The 24,864-nt window shown below is 18.2% G+C and overlaps 7 protein-coding genes and 1 pseudogene across 7 annotated transcripts, besides 1 other annotated feature; 3 read left to right on the top strand and 5 right to left on the bottom strand.

The window, feature by feature from the left end:
• Positions 1–792: 792 nt before the first annotated feature.
• PADL01_0814800 (eukaryotic translation initiation factor, putative) lies at positions 793–3,007 on the top strand (the record flags this gene model as incomplete). The annotated part of the gene is made up of 10 exons (XM_028681489.1): positions 793–805; positions 972–1,031; positions 1,223–1,356; positions 1,550–1,642; positions 1,838–2,011; positions 2,102–2,167; positions 2,286–2,342; positions 2,512–2,579; positions 2,739–2,850; positions 2,978–3,007. The coding sequence occupies 10 exons, from the start codon at positions 793–795 to the stop codon at positions 3,005–3,007; spliced, it is 807 nt and encodes a 268-aa protein (XP_028537862.1).
• Positions 3,008–3,204: 197 nt separating this feature from the next.
• On the bottom strand, positions 3,205–5,237 carry PADL01_0814700 (conserved Plasmodium protein, unknown function; the record flags this gene model as incomplete). Its single annotated transcript, XM_028681488.1, has 5 exons — positions 3,205–3,283; positions 3,416–3,554; positions 3,719–4,103; positions 4,219–4,538; positions 4,682–5,237. The coding sequence occupies 5 exons, from the start codon at positions 5,235–5,237 to the stop codon at positions 3,205–3,207; spliced, it is 1,479 nt and encodes a 492-aa protein (XP_028537861.1).
• Positions 5,238–6,399: 1,162 nt separating this feature from the next.
• On the top strand, positions 6,400–7,166 carry PADL01_0814600 (conserved Plasmodium protein, unknown function; the record flags this gene model as incomplete). Its single annotated transcript, XM_028681487.1, has 2 exons — positions 6,400–6,603; positions 6,888–7,166. 2 exons carry the CDS (start codon positions 6,400–6,402, stop codon positions 7,164–7,166), a joined length of 483 nt encoding a protein of 160 aa, XP_028537860.1.
• Positions 7,167–7,410: 244 nt separating this feature from the next.
• Positions 7,411–10,674, bottom strand: PADL01_0814500 (FAD-dependent monooxygenase, putative; the record flags this gene model as incomplete). Its single annotated transcript, XM_028681486.1, has 1 exon — positions 7,411–10,674. One exon carries the CDS (start codon positions 10,672–10,674, stop codon positions 7,411–7,413), a length of 3,264 nt encoding a protein of 1,087 aa, XP_028537859.1.
• Positions 10,675–12,549: 1,875 nt separating this feature from the next.
• PADL01_0814400 (importin beta, putative) lies at positions 12,550–15,183 on the bottom strand (the record flags this gene model as incomplete). The annotated part of the gene is made up of 1 exon (XM_028681485.1): positions 12,550–15,183. One exon carries the CDS (start codon positions 15,181–15,183, stop codon positions 12,550–12,552), a length of 2,634 nt encoding a protein of 877 aa, XP_028537858.1.
• A 2,781-nt stretch (positions 15,184–17,964) lies between these two features.
• PADL01_0814300 (RAP protein, putative) lies at positions 17,965–20,865 on the bottom strand (the record flags this gene model as incomplete). The annotated part of the gene is made up of 1 exon (XM_028681484.1): positions 17,965–20,865. One exon carries the CDS (start codon positions 20,863–20,865, stop codon positions 17,965–17,967), a length of 2,901 nt encoding a protein of 966 aa, XP_028537857.1.
• Positions 20,866–21,514: 649 nt separating this feature from the next.
• Positions 21,515–22,567, top strand: PADL01_0814200 (annotated as a pseudogene).
• Positions 21,515–22,567: a sequence feature (selenoprotein).
• A 764-nt stretch (positions 22,568–23,331) lies between these two features.
• PADL01_0814000 (superoxide dismutase [Fe]) lies at positions 23,332–23,928 on the bottom strand (the record flags this gene model as incomplete). Its single annotated transcript, XM_028681483.1, has 1 exon — positions 23,332–23,928. One exon carries the CDS (start codon positions 23,926–23,928, stop codon positions 23,332–23,334), a length of 597 nt encoding a protein of 198 aa, XP_028537856.1.
• Positions 23,929–24,864: the final 936 nt, after the last annotated feature.

Genomic DNA, 24,864 nt, shown 5'->3' with positions numbered 1-24,864 from the left:
AAAGGAAAAATGCAAATTTAAATTAGATCATTTATAATTGTCATATGGACATATTATCTATTCATTCATATTTATTCATTTATTTTTATATTTATTTTTTTTTTTATTTTTTTATTTTTTTTGTTTAAAATGAAAAGCCAATTATTTTCTTACATATTTTTATAAAATAAAATATACAACAGTTGTTAATTTTTTTTTTTTTTTTAAGTAACATATTATTTATTAATAAAATATAAGAATATAAAAATTCAAAAGTATGAAAATAAGAAAATATAAAAATGTTATATATATATATATTATATCACATATATATAATATATTATATAATATATTTATTATAATACTATATATATATATATATATATATATATATTTTTTTTTTTTTGACAATTACATTTTTATTATAGTATACATATATATATATTATATATATATATATTTATTAATAAAATTATAAGGATCTTATTTATTATTAAAAAAAATTAATAGTTTAATATTCATATGCTATATACTTATTATAATGAAAAAAAAATAAACATCGTTTATAAAAAAAAATATAAAGAGAAGATTTACAATTTTATAGTTATTCTTAAAAATGAAATTATAAAATAAAATTAATGAGTTAAGAAGAAAAATATTAGATTATAATATTCTTATATAATTATAAAATAAATAAAATATTAAGAAAACGGGAAAAAAGTAACAATCATTTAAAAATTTTATATAAAAAGAAAGAGTATAAATATATATATATATATTACATAATAAATTATTTTAAAACCTTTTACAAAGATGATACAAACAGGTAAAACAAATTAAATAATAAAATATTAATATTTTTCAACATTAATAGTATAGCATAAAAGAAATTATTGAATGAATAAATAAATATATATATATAATATATGTTCCTAATAATAATTATATTATATTGTATTTTTTTTTTTTTTTTTTTTTTTTTTTTTGTATAGAGAAAAAATGGGCAGATATTGATGTAGATGATGATGAATCCATAAATGATAATGAAATTAGTAATATTATAAAAAAGAATAAAATGACAAGGGAAAAAAGGATATTATATAAATATATAAATATATATATATATAATTACACATATGTATATCTTTATGTGAATATCATATTACTATATATAATTATTCATTTCCTTGTTATTATTATTTTAATTTCTTTTTTTGTTTTTTTCTTTTCCCCTATTTTTTAGAAAAAAAATGGGAAGATATAGATGCGGATGATGATTTAGAAGCGAATAAAAAATTATCTTATTTTACAAACTATGAGAACGGAATAAAAGTTGTTACAAAATATTCAGAAAATTTAAAAAAACAGACTGTTAAAGTAATGATAATTATATGAATTGAAAAAAAAAGAAAACAAAAATAATCATACAAACATATAAATAAATAAATATATATATATATATATATGTGTTATATTTTTCGTGGACAAAAAATAAAACCTTATAAATTTATGTATGTCTTATTTATTTATTTCAATTATCTTAAAACTTATTGATTATCTCTTTTTTTAGGTTACCAAAAAAATTCAAGAAGTTGTAATTAAAAAAAAATTAAACAAAGAAATAAATAATAGACTTAACCTAAAAAATTTTAACATTGATATAGTAAGAAAAAAAAAAATAAAATAAAATAAAATAAAAATAAAATAAAATATTTGTACATACATTTCAAGGTTTCATATTTATCATTTATATATATTATGGTGTTCACATTTTGATCGTTCTAGGGATATAATATTTTATGTTGTTTTTATATGATTTATTTTATTTTATTTTATTTTTTTTTTTTTTAAATTATAGCATAGCTCAGTTACTGTTGAACCAACAGATGTAGTTAATATTGAAGTTCCTAAAAACAATCCATTAGATTTTTTAAAAGATACAGAATACGATTATTTATTTGCAGAACAAACAAATAAAACAGCCAAAGATCTTAAAAATAGATTTAAGATATTGAAAGATGAAGAAACAGAGGTAACATTAAGATTAAATATAAAAATATATAATTTTTTTTAAAAATATCTTAATATTATATTATGTATATATTTGTTTTTTTTTTAATAGGATGTTAAGGCTGAAGATCCAAGCAAAGCAGCTGGAAGGAGAGAAGGATTATACTACCGCCCACATGTAATATTAAAAAAAAAAAAAAAATTCATTTGATTATTATTTTTTTAATGTATATAAAAAATGATGTTTTAAATGTTCTAATTATTTTTTTAATAATTATTTTTTTTTTTTTTTATAGGATACTCAAAATAAAGAATGCACTGTTCGTGTAACGAACTTGAGTGAAGACGTTAATGTAATAAAAAAAAATAAAAATAAAAAAAAAATATATATATATATATATATATGTATTATCAAAATGTGTATGTTTTAATAAATATATTGTTATATATATATATATATATGTTGCATCATATAAAAATGTTTTTTTTTTTTTTTTTTTTTTTTTTTTTTTTGAAATACAGGAAAATGAGTTATCTAACTTATTCGGAAAAGTGGGAAACATCGTTCGTATGTTCTTGGCCAAGCATAAGTAAAAAATAAATAAATAAATAAAAATATACATATATATATATATATTATATTTGTGGTTGTCTTTTTATTTATTTCATTTTACTCATATTTTGAATCACTTTTAATAATATGAATGTTAAAAAAATAATTTTTTTTTTTGTTATTTTTATTATTTTAGGGAAACTCAAAATTCAAAAGGTTTTGCTTTTATTACTTACTCCAAGAGGGAAGAAGCAAAAAGGGCCATAGAAAAATTGAATCGTCACGGATTTGAAAATTTACTCTTAAGCGTAATATAAAAATGGAAATATCATACATATATATATATATATATATATATATATATGTATATATGTATATATTATTATAATTTTTTTTTTGTTAATAATGTATATTTATTTATTTTTATTTTTGTAGGTGGAATGGGCCAAGCCATCAAACAGATAAAAGCCAAAATTTTAAATATCATTTCTTTATTTTTTTCCTATTCCCCTTATAGTTTTTTTTTTTTTTTTTTTTATTTATTTATTATTATTATTATATTTATGTGTATATTTACTTATATATATTTTATTTATTTTTATTTATTTTTATTTAATTTTATTTCCCTTTTTTTATGCTTTTTTTTTTTTTTTTTTTTTAAATTATTTTAAAAGATCAACACATTTTAACTTGTATTGATTATTGTTTTCTATTAAATTGAAATTTATTCCTAAGCAGTACCTATAATAAGTTAAAAAAGAATGAATAATAAATTAACTTGTTGTAGTATAATAAATGGACAAAATAATAGATACATATATATATATATGTGTGTGTGTTTATATATATGTTATTTCTTATTTTTTGTTTTACCATTCAAATAAGTATATTTCCTCAGCATGAATAACCTTAAATTTCTTTCTTATCTCTTCCCAGTAATCCTTCAAATTGTTATAAGTATTTCCATACTGCATGCTATAAATGGCTATGACCAGATCAACAAAGTTTTTGTCTATAAAAATGGGAGAAAAAAATAAATAAATATATATATATATATATATATTTATTTATATTATATTATATAAATATTTCGTGTAATTTTTTAATATATAATTATTTTTATGTTCAAAATATTATTTATATATTTTCTTTCATTTTGTCTTTGTTGTCTCTAACCGCTTTGATCATAAAGAAAGATAATTTTTTTTTTTTCTGGAACCATATTATTACTATAATTAAAATTCAAAACTTTACTTTCTTGATAAGCCTTTTTGTTGTCATTATCTCCTATTGAATTAGTATTTTTAAAATATTTCTTTTCATTATTATTATTTTGTAAATAGTTTTCTCTGTTATTATTTTCTTCAGGTTGTTGATTTTTCTCATCAGATGGATTACTACCATAATTATTTATACTACTATTATTATTGTTATTTTCGACTATGGCATTATTAAAATTTGACGTATCTTCATCTTTTAAGGATTTTAGATAAGAAGTAATAAAACAGATTTTATTTTTTTTTTCATTCGTTTTCATGAATGTGGATACTTCAGAGAATAGCTGTAAAATGAAGAGATACAAATAAATAATTGCTAATTATATAAATAAATATATATATACATATATATGTATACATACACATATATATATATATGTGGTATAATTTTATGATTACCTTTTTTTCTGCTATATTATATGGGTTACTTATAGAATTATAATTGACCTCATTATAAATATAATCCATATTTTTTATAGGTGCATCTGTAGTTTTTAGATAAAAGGGCTTATATAAATCAAAAATATTTTTCTCACATTTCATTTTATTATTGTATTTATTAAAGGATATTATTTGAATTTGATGATCATCTAAATTTGAAATATTATCATATATATTATTTGCATTGGATTCGTTATATTTTTTTATTTCTTCATTCATACTATTTTTTAGAGCTTCTTTTCTTAGTTTATATGTTATAACGTCAAATGGAAATTTGCCTAAAAAAAAAAAAAAAAAATATTTTTTTTTGATTTGAAGGTTGGTAACCCCAAAGAGAAGAACATATAAATAAGGATACAAAAAATTAATAATATATATATATATATATATATATATTTTTTTTTTTTTTTTTTTTTATTACCTGTAAATATGTAGTATTTATTATTACTAATACTTGATATAAATTTGACCGACTCTTCATACTTATAATTATACATATCCAAAGATCCACATATATGATTTGTTCCAATAAAATTATTATAAATATAAATGAATGAATAATATGAAGTTACAAAAAATAATGAGACAAGAAATAACATTTTAAAAAATTCTACACATGCATATTTCTTAATTACTTTTAATTCAGACACAGAATTACTACTTGAATCATCTGTCAATGTTTGTGTAAAAAATTGACTACTAAACATTTTTTTTAAATTTTTTCTATCAATTTGAATCATACGTATATTATTATTTTCTTTTTTATTATTATTTTTATTTACATCTCCTTCATTCATATCTTTATCTTTATCTTCTTCATCATTCTCACCTTTCTCTTCATCAAAATGAAATTCATTATTTAAACTTTTATATTCATTTTTCACATCTTTTTTAGAACCCTTCCCTTTCTTATCAGATATTTCAAAGTTCTCCATTTTGGAAAGAAATGGGGCATCGTCTATTTTCTTCTCAACCATTTTGTAAGCTTCTAGAAAAATATTCCAAATATGAAACCAAAATAAAATATATATATATATATATATAGTGATATATTAAAGATTTAGAAATATAAAACAAAATATTTCTAGTATTATTTATAAAGGAGGATAACCAAATATATATATATATATGTATATTTTTTTTTTTTTTTTTTTTTTATATATAAAAATAAAACATATATATTAAAAATATATTACATTCAAATATACACACTCTTGTATTTTAAATATGGTTGTAATTATTAAAATATTTATTATTTTATTTTATATATATATTTTTTTTTTTTTATATTCATACATCTAGTTTAGATTATAAAAAAAAAAAAAAAAAAAAAAAAAAAAAAATTCAAGACAAAAAAATTGTTACATTTAGCTTTTGTTCTTAAAAATATGATTTAAAGAAAGAAGCCAAAAAAAAGAATATTAAAAAAAAAAAAATATTATTTGTTTTATTTTTTCTTATAATACTTTGTATATGGTCTAAATATTTTTTTTTTTTTTTTTTTTTTTTTTTTTACTTAAATTATTTTTCGAAAAGTTGTTAACACAAAAAAAAAAAAAAAAAAAAAAAAATAATAAGTGGAAAGTATATAGCACACCTATGATATATAATATGGCATGTAATATATACCATATATTATTTATTTAATTATTTATTTATTTATTTATTTAATTATTTTTGCCTATGTGCAATATGAAATAAGCCTTTGTGACATATTACACCTTTGTTTATAAAAAGGAATATATTTTTTTTTTTTTTTATAATAGAACAAAAAAATAAAATATATTGGATGACATAAATAAATAATATATATATATAATATATATTTTTATAGGAATATATATTCATATATAAATATATTATGTATTATAATTTGAATGATGGTATAAATGAACATATAAATAAGTGCAGAAATATATATATATATATATTAATTATTATCGTGAAGATTCATTTATTTCCCTTTTAATACATCTCATGATATAATAATATTATGTAAATATAATTACATATATATATATATATATATATATATATTTTTTTTTGATGAAGAAATATATAAAATATATATCTCTATTAAAATACTTATCATCATAAATACATATATTTATTTATACATTTATCATATATATTTAAAAAATGTTATCGAAAGGAAATGTAAAAAATCTCACAAAAGATGAGATAAAAGAAATGATTGATAATTCTTTAAAATCAGGAGATACAGATGAAGCGCCTTATTTTTTACAACAAAATAATATTTATTGGGAAACAGGCCACAGGACTTATATCCCTTTTTTCCATTTTATGATACATAAATATACGAATAAAATTATAGATGATCAAGTAAATATATATATATATATATATATATATATATTTTATATGTTTATATTATTATATACTATCAAAAGTATTTTAGTATATACATTTTTACCAATACATTTAAAAATATTGTATTTCCTTAAAATGCTATGTATACATATATTATACATACAAAAAAAAAAAAAAAAAAACCTATAATTTACCTATTTATTCATTTCGTTAATTTCTCTTCTGTCCCCCCTTATCATTTATTATTATTTTTTTTTTTATTATTTTTTTTTTTTTTTTATTTTTATCTTTTTTAGATAAGAAAATTCACAGATCGTGTAAAGAGTGTTCATCATACACCATATGTATTTCATAAGGATGGATATTTTAGAAGTTATTATGGGGACCCAGATATTAACATGGTTTTTAATTTAAAGAAAAATACAAACTTTATTTTTAATTCCACAGGTACACATAATTCATATAATTTATTATGTAATAATAATACCTATGATAAGTCTACTCATATATTTGATCAGGTACTTATGAGTGCCTTTAAATTAGACTTAAAGAGTGTCTTGGAAAATAATGTATAATTAGAAATTAATATAACATATAAATTATATACATATATATATATATATATTTATGTGAATGATATATATCCTTAATATATAACATTTTATTGTATTTTAATTTGTTTCATATTGTTTTATTTTAATTTATTTTTTTTGTATAATTTGGAGCTAATTTTTTTATTATATCAAAAAAAAAAAAACAAAAAAAAAAAAAAAATTTATATTATATATATATATATATATTTGTAAGCATTTCGTGCTATCATATATATATATTATTTATTTTTTTAATTTCATCAAATAAATTATTAACATTAGCTGATATAATATGCTTATCGGGTCTTAAAATAACATACGCATTATTTGAATTAACCCCTAAAATGTTTAAAAACATATTTTTTATAATACGTGATGTAAATACATAATTGATAGATCTTTTACCCCTAAGACTATTAATATCATTATTATTATTATTATTATTTTCTTTTTTTTCTGTAACTCCATTTGCAATCTCACTTATATGCTTCACATGTGAAATGTCTCCAGTGGATTCGTGTTCATCATTCGACTTTTTAAAAAAAACGTAGTCACTTATTGTAACGTGATCCATAGATATATTTTGATTATCCATGTTATTATAAGTTTCTTCTTTTATTAATTGTATGTTTCCACTTGTCTTATCTCTATATAGGAAAACATCTGAGTCCCATAGACACAAAGAAAACATGTCATTTGGTATATTATGAAGTAACAAAAAATTAATTGTTTCATATAAAAGTAATTCATCAAAAAGAAGGATGAGAATAGATAATGAAGGGTTATTCAATATAGGTAAATCAACTGATGATAATTTATATACATAATTTTTATCTAATGTATAGAGATTAAAATGAGGTATTTTAGATCCAATTATATTAGGTATTTCATATTCATATATATTTTTACATACTTTTAATTTAGGAATATATTCCATATTATTATTACTAGAAAAAATTTTGTTGTTATATGATTTTTTGTTTGTATCATATAATTTGTTTTGTTCTTTATCATAACTATTTAGAATATTATAATAACTAGAAGTGCTGATATTTTTAAAAAAAAAATCATTTTTTGTGTTATTGATATTTTGTGAATTGAATTTATCATTTTGTAATTTATTTATATGTATATGATTTTCACATCTATGTTTCAAATTATTTTGATCATATTCATTATCCATAGTTTCTATATTATCATAATATTTTCTCACAATCTTTATTTCATTATGATCGTTTTGTTTTTGTATTTTTTCTTCCTTATTATTATAATTATTTATATGTAACATATTTTGATTATTTATATGATTACAATTAAAAGAATTGTTATTAATAATTTTTTCATCATTTTTATTTTCTTCTATATCATTTAATGTATTAATATAAGAATAACAGAAATCGACGCCTGGATATAATAAGGCTAAAATATTTTCCCTTGTGTTTACTAAATTGTTTATTTTTTTTTTTTTATAAGAAAAAATAAATGGGATCTGATTAAACATGTTGATAATTTTCTTGGAACTTTGAAGAAGAGTATGAAAAAGTAAAGAATTTTGTAAAATCTTAAATTGAACTTTGTTATATCCCCTAGACATATCATTATTATAATTGATGTAGTTATTATTATAACTATTAGAATATGTTTTATTATTATTATTCTTACATTTTGTATGTTTATTGTTATATATCTTTGATAACCTATCTATTAATATATTATTCTGGTTGTACCCTAAAATATATGGTATATTTTTTCCTTTCTCATAATTATTTTCAGCTTGAGTAATAGTAAAATTAGCCACCAACTTTCTCTCTATATTATAAGATTGTATATAATTATATATCATATCTTGTTCCTTCTCATTAATTAAAATATTCATTATAAATTTTTTTTTTTTTATTTCATTATTAATTAAATTAACAATAGAATTAGATAATGTAGTATCATTATATAATAAGTCATCCTCTATATCAGTAGACTGATAATTATTAATCCCTTTTGTAGAAAAAAAGTGATTTATTTTCTTTTGTTGTAAATTAAAAATTCTTATAATTTTCCAAGAAATATTAACTACATCTCCTATACCCAGATTTAATCCAAATCCTCCTGATGGTGGTAATTTATGTGCTGAATCTCCTAATAGAAATATACGTTTTGTATGATTATCTATAAATGTAGATGCAATAGAACTATGCATAGTCCATTTATATATATTATGTATATGTATATCATATAAATTAAAACCTATTAATTTATTAATAATTTGTATAATTTTATTAGGGTTACTATAAAGTAACATTTCTCTTTCGGTTATATAAGGAATATGTAATACTACATTTCCTTTATTATAATCATGACATACTAATATACCTATATATTCATTAAATAAGAAATATAACATTGATGGATTATATATCATTAATGTACTTAAATATTTTGAACTGAAATGTATATTTATAAATTTCATATAATTTTTTTTATTCTCATCATTAATATTTAAAAAATTCTTTATATTACTTTTCCCACCTTCACAAACAAATACATAATCACTTAATATCATCTCTTCTAAATTGGTCTCTATATTTCTAATTTTAGTTATTACATAATTGGACATATTTTGATAACAATAATTTGTACTATTATAAATATTATCATCACATTTATAATTATCTTGAATATATTTTGGAATATCATCAGGTTCAATATTTAAATTCATATGTTCATTATATTTATTATTATCATCGGATATATTATTATGGACAACACACCCTTTTTCTAACATGATTTTTTCCTCTTCTGAAAGTGAAGAATTATTATCAAGATTTTTTAAATCATTTACATTTTTTATAAAATCTACAAATTCATATCCTATTAACATTTCGGATATATCATAGGAACCATATTTTGAAGAATTATCATTTATCATCAATTTTTTTTTTATCTTATCATCAATATTATATATTTTTTTATCATCTACATCATTTTTTATGAGACTATGTTCATTTATCAATCTTAATATCTTATATGTTGAAAATTTTAATTTTATATTTTTTAAAAATTCACGTTTTTTATTAGATTTTTTATTTTTAAAGAAATAATAATTATATAAAATACCTAATAATTTATACTGAGACAAATGAGTAACTTTAGATGGACTAATATCTTCATAATATGTATTTTTATATGTATATTTATTAATAAAATTATTATATATACTTATAATTTTATCTTTATGCAGACTTAAAGAATATTGAAAACTCTTCCAGAAATCTAAATTCTCGGTTTCATTCATAAAACATTTATCTAAATGATATATGCTTCTCCATGCTTCCATAGTTTGATTATTATAATAATGAGCCTTTGGAATTTTTTCTATACATTTATCTTTTTCTATCAATATATGTGGTATATTATATTTCTGTAAATACAATCCACTTGTTATACCTGTTGGCCCTCCACCTATAATTAAAACGAAAGTTTTTCTTACCTTCATCTTCACAAGGAAATGCTAATATGCATTTTTTTCTATAAAGCTAAATATAATGATTGTAATTGCATAAAAAAATACATATTCATATATAAAATAAAAAGATTATAACTTAATAAATGGTCATTCTTTTTTTTTTTTTTACGATAACCTAAAAATAATATATATATATAATATATATAATATATATTTTATATTTATATGTTTAATTCTTAAAACACATTTCAAATAAAATTAATATTAAGCAAAAAAAGAAATAATAATAAAATGAAAAATTACAAAAAAAAAAAAAAAAATAAAACCCTTCAATTTTTACACTTTTATTATATTTAAAACGAAATAAATAAAAACCCTACAAAAATATATATTACAGAACAAATTTATATTTAAAAACACATGTATATCATTTATATGTTAAAAAATATGCTCATATAATTTAATAAAACCACCCCTTAATTATTGTAGTTCTATAATTCAAAAAAAAAATAATAAAATAAAATAATATTAATATATTATTAAATATATTTTATTCAAAAAATCATTGAACAAATAAAAAGGTACAATTCATTCTTCATTTTGAAAAAACATATTTACATTAATCCATCATGTTATTTAAACAAAACAAAAGATATATTAACAAGTGTATTATATATACACATGTGATATATATATTAAATAATATAAAATAAAATTAAGAAAATGTATTCACAAAACATATGGTAGACATAAAAAAAAAAAAAAAAACAAAAAAAAAAAAAAAAAAGAAAGAATTAGGATTTTTTAAAAATATTAAATTGTATAATTAGATAATATTTGGTAATTCAAAAAGGTTTTATGAGGATCTACATATATATATATACACATATATATATTTTTATTTTTGTAATTTTTTCTTATTTTAATATTTTAAGAATAAAGGAAAAAGATAAAAGTTTAATTAGAAGAAAAAAAAAAAAAAAAGAAAATTAAGTAAAAAAATATATTTAATATAAAAATGGTTAGCACAAGAAAAATTACGTATTTTTTATTTAGCTTTAGTTAAATTAAGATATATTAATTATAAACATAATAAATTATTTTCATTATAATATATAAACAAAATAATTTAAAAAGAAGGAATCAAAGATTAGGGGAGTCGGTTAAGAAGATTAAGAAAATAGGAGAATAAAAGGAAGATTAAAAAAAAAAAAAAAAAGAAAGAAAGAAAAAAAGTTTAGAACAAAAAAGATAGAGTAAATTAAGGGGAAGTATAAAGAATCATAAAAAAGAATAGTATAAATAATAAGTTTATAATAAGAACTATAAAACATTATGAAATAAAGATAAAATAAGGATGTAGTAAGGATAAAATAAGGATGTAGTAAGGATAAAATAAGGATGTAGTAAGGATAAAACAAAGATGTAGTAAAGATAAAACAAAGATGTAGCAGAGTTAAAACAAAGATGTAGCAAAGTAAAAATAAAGATGTAGTATAGAGTTAAAAGATGATGAAATGAATATAAAATTATTATGCAAATAAATATAAAAGAAAAATCTAGTTATAGAATAAATTAGAAAATAGTATGTGAAAAAAAGAAAAAAAAAAAAAAAAAACAAAATAATATATTATTTTATATAATAATAGCAAACTGCGTGCTAAAATTATATGCACATATATATATATATATATATATATATGGGGGTATATCAAATAAATGGGACAGATTTATAAGAAAGGATAGATACATATATACACACATACTTATATATATTCCATAACTTTATAAATATATGTGAATATGTTTCCTTTTAAACTTTTAATTAAATATATATATATATTTTTTTTTTTTTTCTTCTTTTGTTTACACATTTTTATTACTTGAAAAACATTAAGGTTTTTCTCATTTCTGTGATAATCTGGCATTACAAATTCTTTTCAACCATTTTATTTTTGAAACACAGGTTTCACATTTTTCATCTCCTTGACTAGATAAAATATCAATTTTTCCATATACAGATATAATTAAATCAGTTAGCTTGGAATTTTCTATTAGTTCATATCCATATGCATGCACAAGATCTCCTAATAAAGATACCGAGTTCTGAAAATTTTGAGCATTAAAATGATTAATTTCTTTAATTAATATTAATTCAATAAAATCTAGAATATTTGGTATATATGGTTTTAGTTTATTTATTTCATTTCCATCTATAAGTGCATAAATAATATTACTATAAGTTAATAAAATTGCATCTCTTAATTCAAAAACATAATTCACCCAATCATCACTATCAGGTGATCCTGAAGTAATAGTAATTTTAGATGTCTCTGATAATATATTTGCAAAGAAATTAAGATATTTGGAAAAGCTTCTATTTAATGCTGTAGCTATATCACCTAATACTGTTAGAATACTAATTTTTATAGAATCATGTACACCAAAAGTTTTAAGAGCCTCCCATAAGCATTCAAGTATCAATTCCATTTCTTTTTCATATTCAGATGTCCATGGTATACATATATCTGATATCATTTCTATACATATTTTACATGTTGATGTTTCAGAAACATTTTTTAATCCTCTAAATATAACATTTAAAAATGTTTTTAAATGCTCTCTAAAATCTTCAGCCATAACATTAATAATAGCACTACAAGCTAATAAAGCATCTTCACATATATCTGTTCTTATTTCAAATAATCTAAAGATACTTAAATAAATTGGTTTTAAAAATGGTTTACATTGATTACCTAATCTATTAATTATAAATTGCATAGTTCCACAATAATATCCTTGTAATGATTTTACTTCTTCCGTTAGTGGATTTAAATATGTATTTGTTAATAAATACATCATATGTGATAATAATTCAATCATATATTTTAAACAATTATCAGATACACTTAATATAACTACATTTAAAGCATTAAATGCTGCTTCTCTTAAATTTCTTATATCAGAATCTTCTCTTGAACTTACATCAATTAATTTTTTACACAATACACAAAAGGAATCATCTAAATCTGTTACATAAGTATTTGTCATTTTATTATATGAAGTTCTTTTATTTACAGCTAACTGATTAAAAACCCAACATACATTAGCCGCTACTCTTGGGTAATCATTTAATCTTTCTAATAATATTCCATATAAAGAATTACTATCATTATAACTTCCTAATACATTATATATAATCTCAGAATGATATGTAGTTATTTTCCCTATAGTCCATGCAGCTGTATCTCGAACAGCAACAGATGGATCTCTTAATACTTCAGATAATTGTCCAACAGATTCTTCAACTAAAGGTTTTAATTTTTCAGTATCTGGACCTTCCATAATAGAACCATAAGCTAAGACAGCTGCATCTCTTCTTCTCCAATCTTCATGTATAAAATTTTCTTCTACAAATGATATGACAGGTTCTACTATATCATTTTTTAATAATTGTGCACTTAAAGCTAAAAATGTTGCTGATGCCATAGATAATGTCCATGCATCTATATCCATATCTTCACTTTCTTGTGTTATCATTGCATTAAATATTTTCGGCAATAAAAATACCATTGCCTGTTTTACAATATTATGATTTTTTTTTCCTTCTTGTAATTCATATTGATCTATAAATGTTTCTTCTTCACAAACAGTATTCCAGAATTCAATTGCACTGATTGCTATTCTTTCATTTTCTGATTCGATAGCTACCCATGTTAAGGGACCTATAGCATACATATATGCATCTAAATAAGAATAAAAATAGCTTACAATATTTATTAAACATTCATATGCTGCAATTTGTACACTTTGACGTTCAGTATCTTTACAACCATCAATAACAGTTTTCATTATTATATCTCTTTCAACTTGAGTTTTAAAATTATGTTCAATAAATGACATTAAATTATATAATACTTTCATATTTGCACAATGAGTTGATTCTTCTGCAGGTTCACATAAAGAATTAATTATTGCTGTTAATATTAAATCTAAATCAGGTTGAGTGAATGCATATTTTGTTTTACTATCATTACATACATCAGCAATATCTTCTGTTAAATAAGCTAAACATACTGTTGATGATTTTTTTGTATAAGCATTTTTTTCAATTATATTATTAACTAACTTATGTAATAATTCAGATGATTTATTATGTGATAATTCAATCTTAGCTATTATAGATATTATTTGACAAGCTGTACCTATAACTATCTTATCACTTTGTTGACTTAACAAAACTAATAAATTATTTTTTAATTCCATTTTTATATCTTCTGGAAAATTTAACCATGTCCTAGCTTTTTCTTCACTCTCATAATTATCTTTTGAAGTAAAAGCATTCTTTATTAATAAACCCGCTATTTGTCTTAAATATGGATCATTCTCACTTTTACAAAATTCATTAGATAATTGATTTATATATTGAACGAAATTACTTTCCTTAGCTAGCTTTAATTTATTTTCTGCTTCTGAACGAATATTTATATTGGGATCTACGGTAGCATATAAAATCTGACCAATGTTGCTTGACTCCATTTTTGTTTTTTTAACATAAATATATAAAATTAAAAATTTATATATAAAAATATATATAAATATATATTATGATATTATTATACAACCGTAAAGAAAAAAATATAAAAAAAAAAAAATTATAATAAATAGAATAACATGAAGATTATATATATATATATATATATATATTTATATATATTTATATTTATACGTCTAACAAAAAATCGTATACAGAATATTTCAAAAAAAAAAAAAAAAAAAAAAAAAAAAAATTATACACATATATACATATGATAAATGTATTATATATTTTCCTTATAGTTTCTTCTTTTTCTTTTTTCATAATATCATATTATTATCAAAAGAAATAATTACATTAAAGGAACATACTATTAATATGAATATTAACATATACATATTTATGTGTATTCCTTTATTTGTGTATTTTTTTTTTTATCTATCTTAATATTGTATACTGTCAATATATTCACTTTTTAAAAGCCATGTAAATTGATTTTCTTCAAAAATAAATTATATAAATATATAAATAAATAAATATATATATATATTTTTTTAATTGTAATGATATGATGCTCTTAACACTATGCATTGTTATTTTTATTATATGTAAAAATAAATGAGCATATACATAAATCTATATATTCAAATATAAATACATATATATATATATATATATATATACTCATAAATAATATGTAATTATTATAATACTTAAGTATAAGTTATTACATATATTTAAAATAAATGTTTAACATATGTGTAATATATATAATATAATATATTCTTTTTTTTTTCTTTCTTTTCTTTTCTTTCCCTTTTTTTTTTTTTTTTTTTTTTCTTGTGTTATTTCCCCACGAATTTTTTTATTTTATATCTCTGTAATTTTTTAATTCTATTTATTTTTTTTTATTTTTTTTTTTCATATTATATATATATATAATATATGTAAATTTTCATAAAATAATAATATGCATTTTTAGGAAACACTTCTTAAAAATCTCTACATTTTATTAAGAACAATATACATTTCATAATATAGTATTTATTATTAAATGTATATAACATTAAAAAATATATAATATATATATAATAATATATATAAATATATATTTCTTTATATAATAATGTATAATATAACTCGTAAAATTACATAAAAAAAATGAAAAAAGAAAAAAAAAATGTTAAATATTTATATAATATAAATAATATATATAATATAAAAATAAATATTAATAGTTTCTTATAAAAGTTATTTCTTCAAAAATCGACAAGAAAAATTAAACTATTATATTATATATATAAATGTAATGTAAATATATAAATTATATTATATTTTTTTTTTTTTTTTTTTTCTTATAATTAAAAAAAAATTTTAATTTAATATCCATATCAAGGTTTTTCTTCTTATATTTAATATAATATAAACAAAAAAAAAAAAAAAAAAAAAAAAAAAAAAAGATATATATGTATTATAATAATATATTATTATATATATATTATATATGTATATATAAATATTTTTTTCACTATATCACATAATATAATATTATAATTATAATATATATTATTATATATGTTCATTTATATATATATATAAAAATACAAGGTAATAAAATAAACCTATTAAAACATAATAAAAATATATTATATACATAATATATATTTATATGTATATTTTTTATATGTATTAATTATTATATTCATATATTATATATATATATATATATATATATATATGACTATTAAATTTTTTTTTTTTTTATTTTATTTTTTTTACCCTTTGGGTTTAAATTATTTTTATATAAAGGTATATTATTATAATATCAATATTATATATACATATATTTATTTATATTAATATTTATTATATAAAAGATTTTTTTTTTTTTTTATAATGTGCATATATAATATTTTTATGTTTATTCTTAATATATATATATATATATATATAATATATATATAATATTGGTATAGTATAATATATATAAGAACATATTTTTTTATAAATACATATGAATATAAAGTAAATATTTATAAATACATTATATATTAATGTGTTCAAAAAAAAAAAAAAAAAAAAAAAAAATACATAGATCTGTAATATATGTATAATATATAATTTATATAATGTTACAATATTATATTATATATATGTTTGTATGTATGTATTTTTTCATATAAAATATTTTAATTGATAAATATTTCTTATGAAGATAATTTAAAGCAATAAAATAAAGTGATTCTTTATTTTTAATATATTCTGATTTGAATATTAATTTTTTTTTTTTTTTTTTTTTCGATTCTACCTATTAAATAAACATTATTTATATAGGAACATTGAATGTAAAATATTTTTAAAAAAAAATTTTCTTGCACAAAATTTTTATTTATTTTATAACTTCCATTGAAATATTAAAGTATAAATTTAAAATATAGAAAATATATATGTGTAGCTTAAAAGAATTATTTTTTAATAATATATATATATATATTAAAAATTTCTATATTATTATTTATTTTGTTTAAGTATAAGATAATTGAAATGGTAATATGCTTGTTAAAATTGAAAGATGTTAATAGGATATTATTTAATAATATTTTTACTTAAAAAAAATGATGTATATATTTTATAATATTAGGAACAAGTACACAAAAAAAAAAAAAAAAAAAAAAATATATATATATATATATATATATAAAGAATACAAATATGTTTATATGGATAATTATAAATATATATAATATATATATATATTTATTTATTTATTTATATCTAATTTGTCAAACATTATGTCCATTTGTGCCACCTTGGGATGACAAATAATTTTTAATTTTTTTTATATCATCATTGTAATCATTTTCATTTATATCCATTGTATTTTTTTGTCTTTCCAAAAAGTTCAATATTTCATCTTCTTCATCAGATGAAATATTTTCATCCATTTGTATATTGTCATTAAATTCAATAGAACATTCTGAATGTGATTTTATATTTTGATTTTCCATGTTGTGAGGATAATCCATTTTCATTTTTATATCCATATCTTCTATAGCCTTTTCATTATTATTTAATTGTGATGTGGATATAGATTGTTTATTTATCTGTTGGTTTAGAGATTCGTTTTTATTATTTATGAAAAAAATATTGGCTGCATGTCTTCCAAAAGAATATAAGAAATTAATTTTTTCTTCATAGTCATTTAATTTATTCCATTCATGATAACTTAAATTTATTACTTTATATTTTTTGCTTTGTAATATTTTCAACCTCAAATCAGATATAGATGTAGTTACTAAGGAGTTGATATAATAACTGTATGGGCCTAAACATTTTATAATAACATTTGTTGAAGTTAACATAATATCTGTACATATATTATTTATATATACATTTTTTATATGTTCCACATTCATTTTTGTTAGAATACGTGATAATTCGTTAATCCAGCGAGCACTATATTTTAATTTTTTTTTTTTTATTTCATAAGCATCTATATAATAAAAAAAATCTTTTACATTTTTTGGAAATGTTTCAAAAGTAGATGGGAATAGGTTTTGTATATAATCACTTACATATTTGAGTTTATCTATTTTATGATCACCTAAATAATCTTTATGTGGCATTATCAAATAAATTAATTTTAATGTCATCTGTTCTGTGCAAGTAATTAAACAAGTACTACAATATAATAGTAAAACAAGTGATTGCAAATCGAACATGTTTTTTTTATTATCATAATGTTTTGACGATTTATTGATATAACTATTATTTGTCTTTATATTATCATTCATATGATTACTCTTATAAATTTCATTCTCATTATTATGTTCAACAATGGATCTACTTTTGATTGTTTCTTCCTTATTAAAATTACATTTTTTATTATCTAATATTTTAAAATTTTCTTCTTCACTATTGACATTATTGATCATAATATTTTTTGAATATTTATTTTCTTCCCTATTTTTAATTTTGGATAATGATTCATCCAAATTATTAAGTTCCTTCATGTGTTCAACATTTTTATTATTAATAATTATATTGTTTGTTTTATTATGGCAAGGTATATTAACAATATTATTTTTTTCATCACATAATACATCCTGATTATTATTATTACTATTATTAATATTATTATTAATATTATTATTGTTGATGTTGTTGTTTTTTTTGACATTATAATTATTTTGATTTATTTGTTGTTCAACCTTGTATGTTAACCCCAGCTGCCTATCCAAATACACATGAACATGCTGAAAAAGATAATTAAAAAATTTGGGATGAACAAATTTTAATTTTGCAAAAGAATGAATAACTAAAGCTAAATTATTAGGTGACATGTCAGGAGCTAGCCGTTTTGTAATTTTACTAAATGACAATAAAATATTTCCTTCTCTTATATCAAGTCTAGCAAATGCTGATATAATTAAACATAAATGTAATGGATATGTAATATACGAATTATTTTGTAATTTTAATATACATTTTTTCCAATAATTTTTATGATATATATAAAAAAAAGATAATGAATTTGAAACTAAAGCTATATCTTGATATGTACTATTAGGTAAATGAAAACAAAATTGATTTGTTAATAATTCTATGGTATCATATTTTTTTATTTCTAATTTTTTAAAACTATTTAATAATAAAGCAATAGCACATGGACTTAATTCATTTATCTTTTTTAAAACAATTGAACATAATAAATTTAATAATCTATTATCTCTATATCCTATTTTACTAAAACACCAAAATAATATTACAATATCAGCACAATCCAAATATGAAGATATAATAAAAACATTCTGTATATATTTTTTCCATAAATTTTCATCCCTTACATGATTAATTGATGATTTGTATATCTTTTTAATAATTTTATCTTTATTTTCAAAATTCAATGTATTCAATGAACTCAATGTATCAAGCTTTTTATCATTATGCTTCCCATTATCAATATTATTAAACAATCCATTTGGGGGTATATCATTTAAATTTTTACTTTCTTCCTCTTTGTCTTCATTCTTCAATTTTATTTTATTCAAAAGTTCAAGTGATCTTTTCTCATATAACATTAATTCATCTTCCTCTACATCAGAATTTTTTTTTTTTTTTTTTTTTGGTTTCTCTTTTTTAATTATATAATACTTTTTATTAATAAAACTATTAGTAATAGTAAAATTAGATAAATAAATAATATTCTTTTTGGAATTCTTATAAGTTCTATTTATATAATTATTACAATATTTTGTACTATGTGAATTTATTTTATTAAAATTATAACAATATTTTGTACCTTCATTTATATAATTCTCTTTTTCCTTATTTATTGTTGATTCATTTATATTTATATGTTCCTTACTTTCTTCATTTTTTATATCTTCCTTTCTATCAATCATAGGACGCCTCCTACACTCTTTCTTTTCTTCCTCTTTATCAATAATTTTCTTTTTATTCAAACTTTTATTTTTAGGTTTACAAATTTTTAAATCCTCAATATGCATTAATTTTAAAATATTTATATCCTCTTCATTTTTTTCTTCATTCTTTAATTCAAGTTTTTTTTTCTTTTCAAATAATATCTCTTTATAATTAACAATGTGGTCTTTATATTTACCTGTTCTAATAAACTTCTTTAATGAATTTAAAATAATACTGTTATTTTTAAAATGATACATTTCTTTCTTTTTTTCTTTTTCATCACATTTTTTAGTATAAAAAAATTTATATATAAAAAAAAATATAAAAGAGGTGATATTGTTATATATAATATAATATTATTTACATGTGTATTTATTTTTTTTTTTTTTCTATTCAAATCAAAAAAAAAAAAAAAAAAAAAAAAAAAAAAAAAAAAAAAATAATAATAATAAATGAAATAATAAAACAATAAAATATGTATGTATTATATATAAATATAATATATTTATTTATTTACTATATATGTAACGTGTTTGTTTAAATTTTTATTTTTTCTCTTTACACATATTATAAATATTTTATACTATATTTATATAAATGTTCATATAAAAAATAAGTAATATAAATACTAAAAAATATTATTAAGCCCTTTTTCTGAACTTTATATTTTAAAAAGGAAAAAAATATGTATATATCTAATATAGTTTAATTTTAACAAAATCATCCATATTATTAAAAAAAGAAAAAAAAAAAAAAAAAAAAAAAAAAAAAACGTTATTTTATTTTTATAAATATTAAAAATATCTATAAATATATCTATATATATATATCAAAATAAACATTGTTTTTTTTGTTTATTTTTTATTGTTTCTTTTTTTTTTTTTTTTAATTTTTATTTTTTTTAAAATGATTTTAAAAAAAGTGTATATACTATTCATTCTCATATTATTCAATATATTATCCAGAACTGTGGATTCAGGGTGATCCAAACAGTTACATATAAAATTACCAGATGAAGATGATGATTATCTAGCTAAATTAATAGGAGTTTTTAATGATATATGTACATATTCCATAAATAATAAAGAAAAGATCGCCAAGATATTAAGCACATCAGCAGTGTCTGTATATACTATTAATTCTCTATACAATTCAGGTATGACATTTAAAAAAAACCCACACTATTCTTTCTTTTTACCATCAGAAAAATATATTTTAAAACTAATTAATAATAATATTAATATGTCAAATAATAACATCAAAAATATAGATAACCTTAGAGATATACCATTATTTCAACGAATCTTTACTAATAAACATAATATTCATATGATGAAAACATATATAGTAAACAATTTTATCAACTTTATTAATTTCTTACCATACAAATTAAAAAAGGAATCATTATATAACTTTTCAAAATATAAAGAATTTGAAGGTTTAAAACATTCACAAAATCCATTTACTCAAGTACAAGTATTAAATCATGAAAATAATATAATTATATATCAAGCAAAAACGAAAAAACATTATTGGTTACACTTACCTTTTAAATATAATATAATAAAATTAAGTGATGATAATACAACCTCCTATATATTAATTTTTACACCATTATATAAATATTATTCTAACTATATAATCGAAATGAAAATAACAACTAATAAGAACAATGATAATGTCACATTTACTTCATGTATTAAAGAAGAAAAAACTGAAGATATACAAAATAATTCTTTTCACATTGATATATTAAAAAGTATTTCAAAACATATAACCTATGATATTATTAATGGAATTGATAATAATATTAATATTCTTTATAGGAGAAATATGAAACCAGGAAAGTATAATTTTATTAACACAACAAATACATTACTAAAAGCCAAGAATTATAAAAAAAAATTTTTCGCTCTTCCTTCTTTTAAGTCCTTACCTTTTAAATTTAAAAGGACATAAAAAAAAAAAAATTTAAATAAAATAAAATAAATGGAAATGTTATACATACATATATATTTATTTACATATTTACATGAATTAATAACAAGTAACATAATATCATCATCTTCTCAAAATCTAATTAATTATAAAGTGAACGAATGAAGAATTGTTCCTAAATCCTGATTAAATATAGGAAGGAACAAATCGGACATGTTCATTTCTCGAACAAAAAATATATCTATATTATTAAATTATGTGTTATATTATATATATATATATTTTAATTTACATACGTTTATAGACCCACGAATACACCCATATATACAGCACCTTTTTGTTTTGTGTTTTGCTTATTTTTAAACATATTAACCTTTTTAAAGCATTTTTAAAAAATTCGTTTATTTTTTAATTCTTGTATAAAATATTTTCTCAAAGAATATAAATATAAATATATATATATATATATGAGGAAGAAAAAAATATATAAAATAAAATAAATGAATAAATAAATAAATAATATGTTAAAATATAGTATAACACACTATATTTCTATAAAGTACAAAAATAAATCATATGTTATGTAAGAAGGATAAAAAAAAAAAAAAAAAGGAAAAAATAAAATTAAAATTAAAATATATCGTTCTGTAAAAATATACAGCTAAATAAATATAAATAAATAAATATATATATATATATATATATATTCATTTATAACTTATTAATTTATGTTTAGGTTTCCTTTATTTTCTTTTCCTTCTTGAATTTATATTAATATTCACATTTTACTTTTGCATGGCTTTTTTTAAGTTTTCATTTGCAAAGTTCCAATTTACTAAATTCCACCAAGCCTTAACATATGATGCTCTATCATTTCTATAATCAATATAATAAGCATGTTCCCATATATCACATGTTAATATTGGAATACCTGTATTATCCTTAATTGGATTACCAGCATCATGTGTTTGCAATATAACTAATTTGTTATTATTATTTAAAGCTAGCCATCCCCAACCAGAACCAAAATGACCACATAATACATTAGAAAATTGTTCTTTGAAATTGTTAAAAGATCCAAAATCTTCTTGAATTTTTTCTTTAATTTCTCCATTAGGCTCACCACCACAATCAGGTCCCATAGAATCCCAATAAAAAGTGTGGTTCCATATTTGAGCAGCGTTGTTAAAAATAGCTCCTGATGATTCTTTTACTATATCTAATAATGATTTTTCAGCAAATGGCGTGTCCTTAATTAAGGTATTTAATTTATTTACATATCCTGCATGATGCTTATTATAATGAAAATTTAATGTCTCTTCACTTATATGGGGGGATAATGCATTTAATGCGTACTTTAATTTGGGCAATGTAATAACCATTTTGTTAATTTTAATATAAACTCTTTAATTATAAATTATGATTTATAAGAATAATTTTACGTATCACAAAAATAAAATATATATATATATATATTTTTGTTTACGGATTAAAATATTTTAAATTTTAAAGAAAAAAATATTTTACGTTGTTATGTGCTTTTGTTTTTTTTAACATGTATATTATAATATATTACATATATATATGTATGTATTTGCTTATATATTATTTTTAATATATTTAATTTTTCTTTTTTGCCTTTAATAAGGATATGTCAGTATTTTAAAATATATTATTCTAAATAATAAACAATTTTATATAAACTTAAACAAGATTATTTAATTATGAAAAAATAAAATAAAATGAAAATATTAAATAAATTAAAAAAAAAAAAAAAAAAAAAAAATATATATATATATATTATATATATATTATTATATTAAACATATATGTATGTTTTTATTTGTTTTATTATTGTGAATATATGCATGTGCAAAATGAAAAAAAAAATATGAATAAACAAAACATATATATATATATATATATATATATATATATATATATGAAAGAGCCTAATTTATAATTGTATACAAAACATATCTATATATTTATATATATATATAATCAGCTATTATTCTTTTATGTGACTTTACATGCTAATATATTTTTAGTACAATAAAAAAAATTATTAGCCAATACATTTAATACATTCCATGTTTTGAAATATTATTATATTTATAACATATAAATTGTACGAATATTTTAAATTATTATAATATATATGATACATATAAAAATATTCTTTTTATTTTTTTATTTTATAAATTTTAGGTATTTTTTTTTTAAAAAGTTTTTTAACCCGTCTTACGTTTTTACATATATGAAATAAAAATGTATGCAAACAAAAGAAAATTAATTACACGAAATATATGAATAAA

This window comes from Plasmodium sp. gorilla clade G2 (genome assembly GCF_900097015.1).
Source record: "Plasmodium sp. gorilla clade G2 genome assembly, chromosome: 8".
NCBI lineage: Eukaryota > Apicomplexa > Aconoidasida > Haemosporida > Plasmodiidae > Plasmodium > Plasmodium adleri (nom. inval.).
This window is presented reverse-complemented; position numbering and strand designations above follow the sequence as displayed.